We start from the raw sequence: 17,479 nt of genomic DNA, 5'->3' as shown, positions 1-17,479 counted from the left end.
CAAGCAAAGACCGAGATTTGATTTGCCCGTTTCCATTGTTTTCAATTGAGAGCAGCTCTACAGCGATTGTTGGAGACAAATTACAACGATTTGAAAGGTATCTATTTATCCGTGCGCAAAGTTAATGAGAGATCACGTATAAAGCCAGCGGCAATAAGCGTGTATAATATTTTGATTATGGGAGAAGCGCGCGCAACGAGAAAGCTTGACTTCCTTTCTCGTGCTTCGAGAAGTCTTTCTTTTACGAATCTGGTAACAATGGAGATTGTCTTTATAGCCAATTTATTGATAGACAGAAAGAAAGCGACAGAGCGACATGCGGATTCCCATTACTTTGAAAGCACGTGCAGATGTTATTGTTCTTTATCTATTACATGTCATTTATATCGAGTATTTGATATCGAGTATCTGGTGAAACGGATCACTTATGGGAAATAACTTGTATCCATTTCCATTTCGATCACGTTTTAATCGAAAAGAATTGAAATACAGAGATACGAGAGTGTAATATCTGCGATGTTATTTTTATTCCATAAAAATGGATTAATGCAAGAATATATAGATACTATTTAACAAATAAGAAACATTTGTATGTTGTGTTAATGTTAGAATAAATAATGTATCAAACTGTGCTATCCTTCGAGATCTATGCAAGTAAACCGGTTGGGAGATGAATTGTACCGATTCATTCAATTGTGCACTAAATTAAAGACAATCGTATGTAACGGACACAATTATGTGTGACATTAATTTTACACCACAAAATTGGAGCAATATATTACTTAACATACAAAGAACATTTGCACAGTATGCACCGATTTCCTGATAAGATGATATACATCAAATTGCGGGCGGGCAAAGTACTACTGCGGCAATCAGATATGGTACGTATTATCTGTCCTGGTTGTACATAAGAGTTATCTGCCGAGTTCAATCTCTCTGATCTAATTATAAACTATATAATATATGAAGAGACTGAAAATAAATTTACATTACAATATGCACAATAGGGGTATTATTATACTAAAGGCAGTATCCTTTAGCTCCTTTTCTAATCTTTCATCGCACATCGCAAACTGTTGTTCATCGAACCCTCGTATTAGGCCTCGCATGAAGACGATCGATACCATGGCGATGTCGATGAAAAATAGGGAGGGTGTTTCATGGCAACCCACTAAGCAGGGTTTCGCTCGCAGGGGTGATTAACCCTTGAATTCGAAACATGCGCTACGTCGTATGATACATTTACATCCGCTTTTACTGTGCTTTTTAAATTCAACTTGTTACATTGATTTTTGACAGATTGCAAATTCGATAAGAAATACACTTCCGCTCTTAATTGATAAAACTTTTCTGGAGCACGCTGTAATTATCGATTAATCGTCTGTCACTACCGCGACCGCTCAAGTCGGTCAGCCGCATATTTGTGCCCCACATACTTCCATTTTTATGGCGAATGTAGCTTCGAGCTGCATGCGCGAATGCCCCAAGCGTAAATCATAAATATGCGCAACCGTCATTTTCTTCCCAGCGATATTAGGTATGCCACTTGATAATTATATCGGCACTTTTATCATCGCGTATATCAATGAACCGACGATTTATGAGAGATTTCGAGAAGTAATTTTTCTTGAAAAGTGACATTTATTTTAGAAAGTATATATTGTTTGTGATCAATAAAAGAATAGAAACTTAACGCGGTGAACCTCATTTCTCTTAAAACAACATTGTTTTCGAGTATGCTACGTATACAATAAGAATTTGTTTAGAAATTTGATAAACTTTATACATGAGAGAGAGTAATATATGAAAGAGAGAGAAAGAAAGTATTTTAAGTTATTCGTGTCAACACTCATCATTAATTTTACAGCTTATATTTATATTCTCGATATTTTATAAGTAGATGGCAACCAGAACGTAACCGGCGACGGCGCGAGTCGTTTACATAAATCATCATGCTTTATTTATTTTACTCGCGCTCTATTATGCACGCACGACTACCTTAATAGCTTAATAGCGTACGCGGAGATGAGCAGCCTGTGCGATTACTCGAAGAGAGCGACGATAATCGTGAGATTAATCGTTTGGATCCTGTACCGTATCTTCCTGCAAATCATTTAAAAATTTGGCAGTCGTTAGTCTCTTTTAATAATTGCGCATTGAGGATTTTTTTTACGGTGTGCTACGCGAGCACTTGATGTTTGATGCTGTCGCGATACGATTGCCGAGCAGGGACTTGCGCAGACTCCGCGATTTAAATATCTCCGCGGATCAATATGCATAAAACTGTCGCGCGCTTCAGGCGGCAGTCACGCGCAATTTTCTTGTCGCACATCTCTTTAAATAAAGTGGCTAGCTAAAGCTTGTCTCACGCGTTGCGTCAAGTTTTTACATTAAACAAAGACGTATAATTGCAATATGTTTATAAATAATAATCGTAAAAATGAAAAATAATCACGAACGAGTTTAGCTTTAGGTCTGAATAACTAATTTAGTTTCGAGGCGAAATAAATCGCATTACTTCATCGAATGAAAATAGTGTAATTATCGTAATTATCAGATGAATTTCCTGCCGACTTAAGTAAAAATGATTGACGAAAATAAAAGTAAGGTCGCGTATAGTGATAAAATGTAATCACTATCATTTATCGTATATCTCTCTTTCTTCCTCTCCCTCTTCTCTCTCTTCCTGTCGTTTCTGCTGATTTTGCAGTTAATCACAAGGTTCAAGAGTCAATGAGCAACTGATAACAGCAAAATGTCTGAAATGTTGTAAATTGTCCGTATCTTAATCCGAATAACTGAAAATACTTTTATATCAATGAAGACATTACATGCGCAATATGTTGATAGCATTTTAAAAATATTGGAACATCAGGCTTATCCTGAATATGCGATCGGTCACACTGTTCTTTCGTCGAAGGCATCATTCGTGACGCTCCGATGAAGACGCGACCACGAAGGAGCACTTCCAAGTGCTTTGGATGTTTTCCACTCACGGCGCCCATGAAACACAACGGGTATTCGTATTGCGCGACAAATCGATGAGTCATCCTGTCCCGGCTGCGACGGTCAATCCGTCCTGATGTAATGTCGCGAGCATAACTTTCGAGGTTCTTGCGATGAAAAAGATGCGATAGACAAAAACATTTGACATCGACAGATGAATTTTTAAAACAGTTCGACGTCTAATCGTTGATATAGTTTTGCTCCGCATGAGCGCGATTCATGATCGTGTTTAAGCGGGCGATACTTTAAGCGTATTATGCACATCGCTTCCGAGCGTTGCACATGAACGGGTGCAGCTCGCGCAGTTTTATCGATTCTGTCGCGTAGAGTGTCTCGAGGTCGACCTCGAAAACGACTCTCGTGATTTCGGTGCTCGTTGCACCTGCGCATCCTCGGCTCGCAGCCGCGGCCTTGACATCAAACGGACTTGCGACGTGACCAGATCTCGACCGAAGAATCAGTCGGCACTTGCCATTCTTTTTCTTTCGAATAAAAATTTATCTCGACAATAGATATCGAATAGAAATTTACCCTGGAGCATGTTCTGATCAGCGTCCTCGTCCGCGTGGAAGCGAACGCCGCCGATGGAGGAGGACAACAGGCTCATCTCGTCGATGTTAGCCGGTGCCGTGCGAGCGTCGTCCTCGATACAGCCGAGCGGCAGCGACAGGTCCGTGAACCGGCGGCGAGGGGTCGCCTGGCCCGCGTGCTCGAGGCGCTATTGGCGCACGCTCGCTGCACGGCCGCGGGCGAGCCAATCGGTGAGCGGGGCCTCGCGGAATGGGCCTCACGGGCGTCGGAGAGCTCGCGAGAAGCCGCCGGCCATGAGCCGCGACTCCGCAACGTCACTTTCTCCCGGCGACGGCGGCTGCTCCCGATGCCACCTGCGGCGCCGTGTCGTTCTTCTAGGATCGTCCGATCTGATTCGGTGTTTCCGGGCCAACCGACCGCGGGTACCTCGACGATTTAGCGATCTCCAATCTCCCGGGTCGACCTCGCGATTTCGCGCACCACGATTGACGTACGGAGTGATTTGACAACTCGCACTCGCTCGCACTCGTTCTGACGTTGTCACTCCAGCTGACTGGCACCGCTGCCACTGCCCCGCGACTTTGTTCGAGCAGGCCGCGAGCGTCGGCGCGCGCGTCCCGCACCGCCGTTTTACCGTGAAACACAACGGCTAACGATCAATAAGAGCCGCCACTGCTGCCGCCGCCGCCACCGCCGCGGCGTCTGCGCTATCGCGCGGTATCGCCTCGCCGATATAAGGTGGAGAACGGGGCACGGACGTTGGACTCACGCGGCCATCGATGACCGGTGGTTGCCTTGCCTCGTTCGTTGAAATTTCTATGGAATACTATAATATAATAGATCGCAATTTTACGAATAGCCAAATCCGGGGAAGCCGATTAAGTATACGCGTTCCTCCTCACGGAGGATGATCGCGCGAAGGAATTGCGGCATCGACGAAATACAAAGAAAAGATACGTCATGGCGCTACGAGTGAGATAAAAATCTAGGTGAATGTTGTGCGTTACATCGGTATGTATATGCTGCAGCGTTACGACATAATGAACGGCGTAATGCCTTATTTCGTGCGTTATCTATACGTGTAACACGTAACTCGCTCGAGTTTCCTATGCCCCTGCTGAATTATTCTTCCCCTGTCACGCTCTGGCTCTCATAACGCATCGAGGGGGAGGGAGAAAGGCGTAATCGTAAATCGGAGAAAGTCTGATTATCGTTGCTGAAAACGCTTCACACGATGTACAATGAATGCCCCACACATCATGCGCGTGTAACTCGTTTCACGCAGAGTCCTCGTTTCCTCGCTCTTCATGTGCTACATGTGTCGCATTGCGTAATCCGTCGCTACTGGTGTGTGCCACTAGTACCATTACCGCTAGAGAGCGGAGGAGATTATAAATGTATAATATGTAAATGAATTTCGAAGCAATCAGCCTCTCGGATCGCCACTTCGTGGCGCGAGAAACGGGAAGGGAATATTCAATTGGCGATTTTCATTCGGCGCCGTCGGGATGACTCGGCGAATCGACAGTTTTCATCGTGACATCCGCAATCGTTCGCCTTTCCAGCCGGTTCGGTCGCCGGCATTCATTATGCGCTGACATCGGCGCGCTGCACTTTGCGCGTGCATTCATGCGCGCATGCATGCGCGAGTATGTCCGTTTCGACCAGGTAATACTCGGAGTAATTCATCTGTCCCGTTATGTTCTAAACGGGATAAGCATTTTATTATACAAACCGGCGTTGCATTTCGTCGCAGAGCGCGTCCAACTCTGAGGAATACACTGTTTGTTTTTTTTTCTTCTTTTTTCCTGTCATCTCGATCGGAATGAATGAGCGTATTAATGAGCGAGCCTTCACGATTTCGCCGAACCATAATCGACAATTTATTTCTCGTTCAAGTAGGTAGAGATCGATTAACGGAATTCGGCTTTTCTTACGTGATTTCCGTTACTTTTGTTATTTGTGATTTTTGTGATTCGGACCTGATTTTCTAATTCATTTCTAGGAAACAGTGTCGTGATGGTAAAATTTTAATTTTATGCGCGACCGTTTATTGCTAGTTACACGATGATTAAGTACGCGTCTTATAAATAATTAGCGATCGTTGTCTCACGTGCGCGACGGATGTACGCACGAAACTCGTCGCGATTCTTTAACGCCATCCACGACGGATCGTAATTAATTGTTCTCCTATGAAAACCGGTTCCAACAACCCCTCCAGAAACCGACGTTGTGTCAAAGCAACCGTTCCGTATATTTATAGCTTCGCCATTAAAAATCGCCGCGTTGTAGTCCAGCGTCTTTAAAATAGTCATTCGTCTTTAAAAGAGCTAAATTCAAAAATACATTCTTCATGGAATGCTGTTTCTTGAATTTTTAAAGCGATTTCTGCACGTACAACTTATGCCGCTTATAAATAATTAGCGATTCCTAATTATTCGTCGTCTCGCCTGTGCGACGTTCATTGACACGCGGCGTTGGGACAAGAGGCTTTAGATTTTCCAGATGATCTTCCTCGCGCATCGACCGAAGAGAAAGGCGAATTCTTCTAATTACAGCCTTCTAATGTGAGCCTCGGTAGGATGATCCGACCGAGGTAATTGGCATAGCCACCCACCCGTCACCGTGTACACGTCGATTCCCATCGTCGAAAGTATCATCCTAATTTAATGGCGTACGAGATATTATGGCGCTCCTCCTTTCGATCGGCCGATCGGTAATTCGAGTTTCCAATATCGTCGTCGATAAGACTACCTCACATCAGGGAATCCGTTTTATTTAATGCCAAAGCGGAAAGATCGAGCGCCCGTAACCGATGTTTACTCGATCGCGATTCTTTCAGGGAGATTACACGTTCGCAAGTACATGTCCAATGTCTAACGTAATGAAAAAGAGTCCCGTCTTTTTAGAGGGACGTAAAATTCGATATCGCCGGGATAATTATCTATAAACTCGTTGCGAGCGCCGATACGCCGAATTAATGACATATAATCAGGCGGGTAGACAACGGGGAGCGCTTCGAGGCGACTTGAACGTACTCTACTTTCTTCAGTTCTTCCTCATGGAATTCCTCATCTCCCTTGTCGGGGAACGAACGAACGAACGAACGTTCTTCTCCTCTTCGCGAAGATACTAGAGAGCGCCACGCGCTTCCTGTTATTAGAAGAAATTACCATTCTGGCCTAATATACCGTCGCGCGCGAACGGAGCTGACTCGAGCCGAGTCTCCTCTTTCCGATCATCACGTTCCCGGGATTGGCGGGCGATTAAGATTACGACAAACGAAAGGAGCGCAATGGAATTCCACTCGTGGGATTCGATTTGTTTGTCTTAAAATATCGCATGGTTCTCCCGTTAGACTGTGCTCGCGTTTAATCGATATAAAACAAAGTTTGCCAAGCGTTAGCGATATGCTACCAGAAATCTAACGAGATCTAATAGTAAGAATATGATGGTGGACTGTTGGTCACGCAAGACCTACCGTTCCGCAATCATTTGCATAAATGTTGCGGTGGTTTCTGCTTGATTTTTACCGTCAATCTGCTATTAGATCATAATTCGTTGTGAAGTCTGAAGACTTCACGAGCCGATTTTAATGTCGACGCAAATGATGCTGAATTCACCTTGATATTTTGAGCGAATCTACTACCAGAATGACTTCTTAATTGTATTGTTATTTCTCTCATTAGATTCGAGATACAAATACTCGAAAAATTTGAATACATTGCGGACAAACGATGATCGTTTCAGCCTTTCAGTGTGAAACAAGTACTTACGTTTCGCCGATTTCCGAGGAACAACCCGCAGGCGACAGGTGAGTTGTTAATGATGTCTCGGTTTGATTAGCGCAGCCGTTCCGATATCGCGGCAGTTGTCATGAGTGAATTATCGACGTGCTATCACCGCGGCGAGAGTCGCGGAAAAGTCGGCCTTCCGTTTCTGCGGTTAGAAAACGATCACGGCGATTTCACACCGCCACCGTCGATCCAATCCAATCTATACCATCTATCTCCTCGGCCACGCGAGTCCGCGAGCTTTTACTCGAACGCGCTCATCTCACCCGGCGGCCTCTCGTGACTGAGATATCGTCGCTCTGCGATTTTTTCGTCTGTTCGCCGAGCCGCAGGAAAATCGCGCTCTCGAAAGTCTCCAATTTGTTCGTTGGAAATCGCATTTCCGCTTTACCGTTATCGCAATCCTACCGATCGGTCGACGCACCTGATGAAGTTGCAGCGAATGTCTGTCTTTGCGTACTTTTTTCGATCGACGCTGTCTAACGATCCGACCCGTTGCGATTCGTGCCTCAACATTGTCGCCTCGTTACGCTCGCTACTCGCGTATTTATCGTGCGTCATTTAAATTCCGGTCGCGTCAATTCCACGGTGATTCAAATTACTGAGGAAAACTGGACGGAGCGAAGGTGGGATCGAAGCGAAATAGCGCGTTCGTAAGCGGGAAGAAAATAGGTTTAGCGACAAAAAGAGAAACGTGTTGCGGGGCATAATCGCAAAATCGAACGCCGTTCAGAATTTCCACTTTCACGTGCGATAGTAAAGGGAAGTTGTCGATGCGGGAAGATGTTGGCGCTAATATAACAAGCCGTTTACGTAATCGCGCGTAAGCGGCAGTTTTCACGAGGGAGGAAAGTAAGCGACGAGTTCGCGCATGTCCACGTGCGAGCGAGCGAACGAGCGCGCGCGATGTAAGGCGTTACGTTCGGTCACGCCTACGTTACAAACGAGATTTTCGACCGACACATTTCGGCCGCAATCTCATCCGCGCGAACTTTCGTGCGGACCTTCCGCGCGTGCACAGAAGAGGGAACTTTTTTCCTGGCAACCGGTCTCGTGTCGCATTTCCTGTGTTTACAGCGTGAAATCTCTCAACGCGCGCGCGCGGATAATATAGTCTCCCTCTATCAATCGAAAAGAAAGTTACGAGCCGGAGTAAGTCCCGTCGCGGATCCCCGGCGGGCATTAACGGTCGATCCATCTGATAAATTCCTGCACGCGGCTTTTATTTTTCTGCGTTCCGCGGCGACGCTGTTACAACTTTCAGAGGAGCTCTTAAGCCTAAGCGCAAGCGAGACAGACCTGTACTTATTAGGATTTCCTCGAAATATCCTCGAGTGCGAGTCTGAGCAAGTGGATCGCAACGTTTTTGTTTTCGTTTCGACGTGACAGATAAGCGGAAACGACTTATCCATCGATATTCTCGTTGACCCAAAATGTCACGATTGCCGCGTGTCGCGTCTCACTTTCGTAACGGATATTGTAAACAGGCGACAGTCGCAGCTTCACGTTTTACTTCACCGTTCTATTGAAAAACTCGTTCTATAAATGTCGAGTCACTTTAAGCGATTAATTTCATAAAATGTAGTATATGCGCGCATGTAACTTAATACAATTATAATTATATATATAACATATATGCTACATATATGTAGATTTAAAGTGTATAATGGCGATATTATATAATAACTAGTTATTTCATAGAATAACAAATAAATAGAGAACCGGTATTTCATGTATATATATTGAGTTGTATAACGTATATTCTTCCCGTTTTTTAGTATTTTTAAATATAGTAATTATTATATCTAAAAACGCCAAAACAATATGTTACAACCCAATACATACGTGTATGTAGTATTACAATCGCAATTATGTAATATCTTTTTATTTGATTTCAATTATTATTATTACAATTTATTATTTCAAGGACTCACCGCTGTGTGTCCAGTAGTCGGTGTCGTGGCAGAGCGTGGACCAGTCATTCTCCAAATCTCGGGAACTCGCCATGGCCGGGCGCAACGAAGGAATCCAGTCCTCGTCGCGCTGTTACGTTGGTTATCTCCGACAGCAAGGAACTCGCCGTCGATCACTGCACGCGCACCGCGCACGATCTACCTGTCGCGCCGCGAGCCCGCGCGAAATCCTTGCGTCCTTTCGCCACGCGTGAATCCGCGTGAATCGGGAGAGTCGCCGAATCAATTTCGCAAAACCGCGCGAGAAACTTCGAGGAAGAAGTCGCGGGGAAACGGGCGAAAATTATTTTCGCGGCCGCGAGGGTGTCGGCACGACCACGCGGAAATCGGCGTGGAAACGCGCCACGGACATCGTTCCGCTAACAGCAACGCGTGAAAGGACACGAGCCGAAGCTGGGGCACATGGGCGTCAAAGTAACCGGCACTACCTCGCGACACCCGGTTCTATACATTCCACACGTACGCACACGCGCGCGTATACGTGTCGCTTACAAGCTCGTTCCACCTCTACTCGTCGTGCGTGCACTTGTTCACCGCCCTATCGCTTCTTATGTGTGTTACCGTTATTGTATTGCCGTTACCGTTGTGGAATTTCATGTGCGTGGATTTTCGGACTGTTTGTTTAGTTCACCGCTTTTGTGAAATGTTTACGATGCGCGCACTCGTGTCGGCACGAAACCCTCTACTGACGTAACTTATTACGGACTGCTGTGCCGTTCGCATTCGACGATGCTCGAGCTAAAGCTGATTTCTGGACTTCTGTACAATTATCGATTTCAGAGTGAATGCGAAAAAATCTGATTAGCGATTATTGATAAATGAGCGACTGATAAGCGCCCGCTCCGATCAGTTATTGTTGTTCGATCTTATTCTGTTATTAGTCCGTCTGCCAACAGATTTCAAGTAAATTTACGTTAAATTAAAATTAATGCAATCTGCTAGCCACTGAATTGTTTGGAAAACATATTTTTTTGCCTTGTTGAGAGATTGTTGAACCGATACAAAAATTCAATTATATATATTATACTAAAGCAACGCAGCGAACTGAATACAGCAGTAATGAAACCGCATATAATTGAAGAAAATTATTTATATCAATTCAAAAATCTTTTAAAGATATGTATGTGGATCGCTACATATTTATGTTGCTAAATTAAGAAAAATATTTTTTATAATGATGGCTCTGTGTGTGTGTGTGTGAGATATCCACATGATACTTGAGAATATAGAGACTGTAAGAAGATTTGCTTAATTTATTATAAATGGATACTACAATTTCATTGAAGATTATTTATTAATCACTACAAATTCAAACACGAAGCAATCAAGAACGAGTACTCTTTAAAAAAAGTAAGAACGTTATTGTATACATATACATATATATCTATATATTCGACGTAAGCACTTTTCATAAATAAGTTTTACCTAAATTACGCATTAGATTACTTAGATTACGCTATCTTAGAAATTATCTTTGTACATTTACACGTTTACCGCGCGTTTGTACATAGAACAGTGTCTTGCGGATTTCGTTTGAGATGCGTCTCTTATAAAAATGCGCGCGAAATGCAATAAAAAGCAGTCTTCCACGTTAAATACAGATGTAGTAACCAGACATAAATAATGACAATGGAGATATCGGAAAATATATATTGCGAGCATCGAGAAGAACGCCGGAAGAAGGTGAGCGAACATGAGCGAAACGAGTGCAGTGACGGTTGGTTAATCAATTTGTCAACGTACTTTTCTTTTCAATGCTGATGATACTGGCGATGATGCTGATAGAGGTGAATTATACAAAAAGAATCGATGAAATTATGAATACTTTTTCACTCGTTATATATATATATATACACATGAGTAAATGTTGCGCAGCGCAAAGAAGTCGCACAATTATTCACGGAGCAAGGCGGACTTCCTCAATGGTCGAAATTAGATTATCCAATCCGAAGAGGAAGCCCTCCTCGTGGTTGCCCTCCTCCCAAGGACGCCGGTGCGTCAGTTTGCATCCGTCTGGCACCTCGCGCGTCTTCGCGAAATCTATCAACCACACGCCGACCTTCTCGTTGTCGTAAATCATGAAAATACTACTGCCGATTACCTGAAAGATAAGATAACACGACGTCATGCATGTCGATCAATGCGCATAGAGAAGAACGCAGATTACAACGCGGATTATCGTACCTCGTGAGTTTCAAAATACTTGGACTCCTCGATTTTGATTCGCAGGCTCCTGAGACGCGCGAGGATCTTTAGGCGAGTGTCCTCCCGCCTGGCGAGGAACTGCTTCACGGTGTCGAGTACCTCCGAGTGCGATTTCACCTTCTTGAGGTCGGTGATCGGTGGCGCGCCCGGCAGCTTCATCGCCTCGATGCGAAAGCCGTGGCTGCAGGTCGAGCTCTGCTGCTCGCGGAACTGCATGTACCGTAACTTCGTCACGGCGCGCTGTTCGTGCTCGAGCTGGGTCGGTGCGTCCGGATCGACGGTTATCATTTTCTGATAGAGGTCCGGCCTGGCGGTGGTCTTGGACACCTCGGATTCAAGGAAGGTCCGCGTGCCCATCTTGATGTCCATCACGTGCGGATCGTTGAAACCGAATAATAGATCCTGCAGCTCGATGAACGTGTCACCCTTATAGTCGACCTCCCGGTAATATCTGCGAGGAGCAGCGAGAATAGTTAAGTTAGTTGGCGACTCGTTCGTTCGTGTCATCGACAGAATTTCAATTACCTTGGAATGCAATCTCGTAACGCCTTGTCCTTGCTCAAGGCTTCGTAGACGATACGCTCCGTGTTCTCGCTGCCTCCGGTCCTCCTCTTCCAGACAGTACCGGGACCGGCAGGCGCAAAGCCGTCGGGATGACCCGACAACTGGAACCAGGATTTCAATCGGTTCTTCAAGAGGACATCGCTCGCCGGCGCCGTCAGATCCAGAGCATTCTGCAACATTGAAACATTCTCGCTGTAATCAGATTGTCTTCTACGAAGGAACAGACGCGACCATGAGCAAATGTACACACCAGGGCGAGAAATTTCAGGGAGAGATCCTCGTCCGGCATCGTTGCGTCGGACAGGACCAGAGGGAATTGTTCCATCTTCCGGATGGTAGCCGGATCATTGGGCAATTTCGTGAACGCATTGGACGATCTGGACCCGGTGCTGTTGGAGCGGCTGTTGTACGAGCCCATCGAGGTGCTTCGTCGCCATTGACGAAAGGCGCTGTAAGTGCTGCTGTTGCTGCTGCTGCTCCCGCTGCTGGATCCATCCTTCTGCCGACGATGATCCTTGTTGCTGCAGGTCGAGTCATGATTGCTCAATCGCGTCTGTTCCTTGCTCGAGGGCTGCAACCAGAGAAGCCTACTAAGAATTTAATCCAATCGGCACAGAGTACGATCATCGGTGGCCGGTGAAGAAATTTCAGTCATCCGGAACCGGGAAATCGACAGGACGAGATCACTCGTCTTTGAAGGGGAATCATCGAGTACCCGCGACGAGCTTGTTCTTTTTCTTTCCTTTTTTTCTCGAAATTGTCCGCGCATTACCATCTCCACAACTCGTCGACGGTTGCGCGGGTTGCGAAGGCTGTTTATTATTATTCGCGTTAAGTCACGTTATCGCGCTTTTCGATGCGAATATTCGATTTCGCGATACGCCATTCATTTTAATCTTCGCGGCAAGGACTGACTGCGTGCTGCTCGGCCGTGGTTTCGGCCTCCGTTATATCGGTTATTCGTGTCTCTCTCTCCGGTTGCGAGCAGACCTGGACATTCGGCAAGTCGCGTAAGCGTACCATCGATCGTATCGATAATTGCGCCGCAATAAATTGGATAAACGCCATTTGAATTTATTTAGATCCCTCATTATCCAGAGAAAATATAGAACAAACAAAAAGCCGATGATAATAGGAGCCGCAACGTGCAACTGGTGATAATGGTGTGCCTCGGGAGAACGCGGAAAAAGCTTGAAGTGTGATCGTTTCGCAAATACGTTTCACGCGACTACCTATTGACGTCAGTAACTTTTATTCAAGTTGCACCGCGCTTGTCGCCGCGGGGCCGATTTATAATCGCGCGATTGCTCCGGGGGCGATCGAAATGTCGAGGCTCTTAAATGACGCTACTAGAGATACGAGAGATACGAGAGATACGAGGGAGAGAGGACGTAATGTGCATTATTTATTCAGCAAATTATTGCAAATTATCATGGACTAGTGATACCTATTAACGTAACGATAAATTACTATGATATCTCCGTAAAACTCTGCAATTGCGAGAATTGATAAACTACCGGCTATGCGTGCCGAAAAACAGTGCAGTGAAATTACAAGAAGAATTAGTTAAACAGAAAAAAACAGCGCTCGTACTGTAAACATCGTAAACATCGTAAGCATCTCCACGGCAAATCGCAAAAATAGCTTTTTGCTAATGAAGATTACTAAACGGGATAACAAAATAACAAGAGAGCCTACTCAGAAAAACAGCAGGTGATTGCAAACGCGACAGGTTTGCATATATCACGAAAATTTTTTACTAATGAATTATGGATGATCGCGTAGCGAGAAGATTAATACAAACGACGTAAGGAAACAAGAACAGTTCGTTACAAAACACGGACGCATCGCGCGCGCGCGACTACGAAATACTATAAATACGTTTGAGCGAGAGAAAAACAAGTGTTAATGAATGTTAATTGCGCGTAACGGCGGCGCCGCGCGCGCGCTAAGCGGTTTTGTCCGTTAAGTTCGGCCGGACGCGCATTCGGCTCGCTCATTCATCGCCTCGGCGTCCCGAATCGTCGTGATGGCCTTTCATCCACGCAGTTGGATGAATCGCGATCGTCTTTCACGGTGCCGATCGCCGGTTGGCCATTAACCGCCTGACGTCGAGTGATGCGATTCTCGTCGCGCGCGCGTGCGGAGAACGCCGTGCGTTATCTCGGCGACAGACCGCCGTTATTTAAAATAGTAAATTATCTCGGCAATTACGAGCGACTCCTAACGAAACGAGACTTGCACGCGCACGTAGCCGCGCGCGGGCAACGAGTGTATCCGCGCTGAAAACTGTGTCACCGTGCGCCTCGAGCGATCTCTCGCACTCGCGTATCGCGCCGCGAGATCGGCGCAAGGCATCGCCGAGCGGTTTCTCGTTCAAACTAGGTTGCATGCTTAACCCTTTCAGCCCCGGGCTGAGGTCGAGTATGACGTGTCTCGTTACGCGATTCCGATTCGGATACGGAACTGGGTTGATTTTCTCTCGGTTCTCTCTCGGTTACGCCGACGTACTGCGGCGTAAATCGCACTCGGAATTCGCTCGTCGAGAGTATCGAGCAAGAATTTTACATGAGAATTTTATTCGATTATCGATGACCGAATACGTCGTTCCTCCTCGGTTTTCCACGCTGCGCCGAGCGCTAAAGACTCCGGCGCATTTTTCAGTCATCAATCATCAAACGCATCAACGATGACTACGTACGTAGCCGGTAAACCCGCGCGTGGCTTCGCAATAGGAAAATCTCTCATTATTTCTCACACGTATCCCGTCTCAAGGTCCCCCTCCACCACGATTAATTGCCGCGTCCGGTTTTTCGCGGTGTCGTAAATCGGGATGACATTACGTTACGAAGGACATCCGTAAGGGAATTCTAAACCGGAGTAAAGAAAGTTTCGGAGAGAGTTTCGCGGGAACAGCCAGCTCGTACGTACGCCACTGCTCGGGCGACCTCCTGTTGCACCAGTCGCGTAGAACGCGTACGTCTGCTTTGCGTCGAGCAGAATTACCTCAAAAACCTTTCATATATAATATTACGAACCCCTTGAGCGGGAAAAGCAAATTGAGTCGCTCCGATGACGATCTCGATGGCAACGCGTGTCTCGGGACGGTCTGCACGGTGCACGCTCGTTCGCCGAGCGAGCGAGGTGGAAATGTGGACGTGGACGAGGATCGGTAACAAGTAGGGTGCGCGTACAACAGGTCAACGATCTTCCGTTGAGAATCAGGCGGCGCGATTCGGTCTTACGCACGCAACGCCGGGTTCTCTGATTAATTGCCGATTTGCACAGGCGCGTCGCGGCCGGCCGCGGCCTGGCTCGTTTCGTCAAAACGTCACGACGGGCTTCGCCGTCGGGTTATCGCCGATTACTATACATCGAGCGTGTAGACACAGCTGCGCGTGTGCGTCGTCGCTCGTACCAATTCCGCAGTTTGCATTCCAACGGTGCTCGCCGCGTCGGCTTCGCATCACCGTCGAGACACGCGGTGACTCTTAAGCCTCGTGTCCACGATGCTATGGAAATCGGTCCGAGAAATGAGAAAGAATAGCCAATCAACTGGCACTTTTACGGGAAAGCTGGATCGGACCGATTTCTAGGCTCGTGGCTGCGCAAGGCTTTACAGGAACGAGAATTCCTCTCGCGGATGAGGGGGGAAAAAGGGGGGTGATTTCCAGGGCGCGGGGTCCGGGAGATTCGCCGTCCGGCGATGGCGGGCGCGTACCTTGTTAAAGTGAGTTTGCAGAAGCCGCTCATACTGATCGACCGCACGCAGGCAGAGCCTCGTGGTAAACGCTTCCATTCGTGCTGGTAGGGGCGCGTGGCACACACTGCTTGACATTATTCGTCCGTTCAAACGGGCACACCGTCGATGCCACATGCACGCACGATCCGACGCGTAACGGCTGACCGCCGGCACTCCTCTCGGATGCACGACGCGTGCACCCACGCGCGCACGCAGGGACGTAGGGTGCACGACGCGCACTCTCGGCTCGTCTCACTGCCGCGGCTCGTCAAACCTAACCTCCATCGAGCCGACGGACCTCCCTCGAACCGATCCAAGTGTCGAACGAGCGGCACGCGGGGCACCGCGCAGTTCGAACCACCTTGCTCACGCCCGTGGACGCGAGTCGCGCCGACCGATTGGTCGATCGCTCGAAACTCGCCGCGTTCCTCGCCGCCTCTCTCTTTCTCGCGTGCCTTCCGTCGTCGTGTCTCCCCGCTGCGGCCTCCGTTTCTCCACGCGTCCGTTAGCGCTCTGTCGCGTTTTCTCGCGTCCGTTTATCCTTCCGTTCGCCGCCACTGTGCTTCCCGTGTTTCCCTTCCCATCTTCTCGTTCCGTGTCTGTCTCTCTCGCCTTGTCGCGCTCCGACTTTGTTCCCTCTAGCTTTCTCTCTCGCGCGCGCCTGCGTCACCGCCGTGCGTGCAACACTCGACCGCTGTGCTCGTGTCGTACAACGAAGCGAACGCCGCACCAACTCCGACGTCACCGCGCGATGCGTCCGTGTAAACTGCGAGCAACACTGAGCGACGAGAGAGCGCGAATGTAGTTTTATCGGTGCGTTCTCCCTCCCCTAAACGACCGCCGGCCGTCCAGTACGCGACGGAACGTAAGCCGTCGGCAATTTGCGGTTAGGAGGAGGTTGTGGGATAAATAAATCGGATCCCCTTTTTCGCATTCGACCGCGAATGGGCCGAATGCCTCTTCCTCTCACGCCGAGAAAGTACGTACGTGTTTTCGGCTCGGATCGACGATATAAATCTCGTTCGTAATCTCTCGAATAATTATATGCACGATTCGATCGTGTTTATCAAGCGTCGACTAAAAATATTTACGTTAATATATCGTTGTCTGCGAACTTAAATCGCACATGGAATACAGATTCGCGGGACGAAAAATGATCGAGCTATCGATTCTTTCCCATGGTTCTCTCACTTCGTTTGTTTTTTCACTCGCGAAAAGCCATTCGCATTTATTTATATGAGTCACCCAGCCGGGATGTTTGATGAACGCGACGTGAGAAATTGCTACCGAACACATTTTGTCGAGCTTGACGTAAGTCGATTCTCATTTACAGAAATACAAGAACCGGAGCTTTCCAGAATTTCAACCGGAGATCGCGTGCCGCTGATTCATTTCCGGTTGCAACTTACACACTTGCTCGACGTAAGCCGCGGTACGGCGAACGAGGATAAATTCCATGGAGCATCTCGCGTTCCTCGCAACGCGAGGCGTGTCACGGTGAAGCGTGAAACGAAACGATTCGGGTCGCCGTCCTACATTTTTTCGAGAAAATCGTCCCGGCGGCCGCTCCTATCCCCGAGCACCGTTCTCCGGATGGTTCCGTTGGTCGCACGCGTTGTGCTCCAGCACGCTCGATTCTCTAATTACTCTTCATCGATTTC

General features: G+C 47.2%; 2 protein-coding genes and 1 long non-coding RNA gene across 5 annotated transcripts in view; 1 reads left to right on the top strand and 2 right to left on the bottom strand.

The window, feature by feature from the left end:
* Positions 1 to 10,446, bottom strand: part of LOC105275961 (cerebellar degeneration-related protein 2) — a 29,725-nt gene extending 19,279 nt beyond the window's left edge. The window contains exon 1 of one of the 2 annotated variants that reach the window (XM_011333198.3): positions 9,269 to 10,446. In XM_011333198.3, coding sequence (XP_011331500.1) covers positions 9,269 to 9,341 — 73 coding nt within the window. In that variant the 5' untranslated portion in view covers positions 9,342 to 10,446. Of the gene's footprint in view, positions 1 to 3,540; positions 4,134 to 9,268 lie in introns of those variants that run through there. The other variant, XM_011333197.3, reaches the window with a different exon arrangement.
* On the top strand, positions 4,281 to 10,587 carry LOC109610770. The gene is made up of 3 exons (XR_002193049.2): positions 4,281 to 4,551; positions 7,230 to 7,354; positions 9,262 to 10,587. It is a non-coding gene; the product is annotated as an uncharacterized LOC109610770 (long non-coding RNA).
* On the bottom strand, positions 10,587 to 16,532 carry LOC105275962 (inositol-trisphosphate 3-kinase homolog). 2 transcript variants are annotated; one of them, XM_011333201.3, is made up of 5 exons: positions 15,798 to 16,532; positions 12,327 to 12,663; positions 12,038 to 12,246; positions 11,492 to 11,963; positions 10,587 to 11,408 (listed from the first exon to the last, which is right to left on the bottom strand). In XM_011333201.3, the coding sequence occupies exons 1-5, from the start codon at positions 15,827 to 15,829 to the stop codon at positions 11,205 to 11,207; spliced, it is 1,254 nt and encodes a 417-aa protein (XP_011331503.1). In that variant the 5' UTR covers positions 15,830 to 16,532; the 3' UTR covers positions 10,587 to 11,204. The 2 variants fall into 2 exon arrangements, with proteins under 2 accessions (XP_011331503.1, XP_011331502.1); XM_011333200.3 differs by having other exon boundaries at positions 12,327 to 12,647; positions 15,798 to 16,530.
* Between the last annotated feature and the right edge of the window lie 947 nt (positions 16,533 to 17,479).

This window comes from Ooceraea biroi, chromosome 9, assembly GCF_003672135.1.
Source record: "Ooceraea biroi isolate clonal line C1 chromosome 9, Obir_v5.4, whole genome shotgun sequence".
Lineage (NCBI taxonomy): Eukaryota > Metazoa > Arthropoda > Insecta > Hymenoptera > Formicidae > Ooceraea > Ooceraea biroi.
Note: the sequence above shows the minus strand (reverse complement) of the source record. Positions and strands in the feature narration are given on the sequence as shown.

Bases quoted from the DNA above. Each gene is read 5' to 3' on its own strand.
- LOC105275962 (XM_011333200.3), bottom strand. From the start codon at position 15,953: ATGTGGCATCGACGGTGTGCCCGTTTGAACGGACGAATAATGTCAAGC. The intron at 12,247-12,326 runs GTGTGTACATTT...TCAATGTTGCAG, and splicing joins CCCTGAAATTTCTCGCCCTG to AATGCTCTGGATCTGACGGC. The intron at 11,964-12,037 runs GTAATTGAAATT...TGCTCCTCGCAG, and splicing joins TTACGAGATTGCATTCCAAG to ATATTACCGGGAGGTCGACT.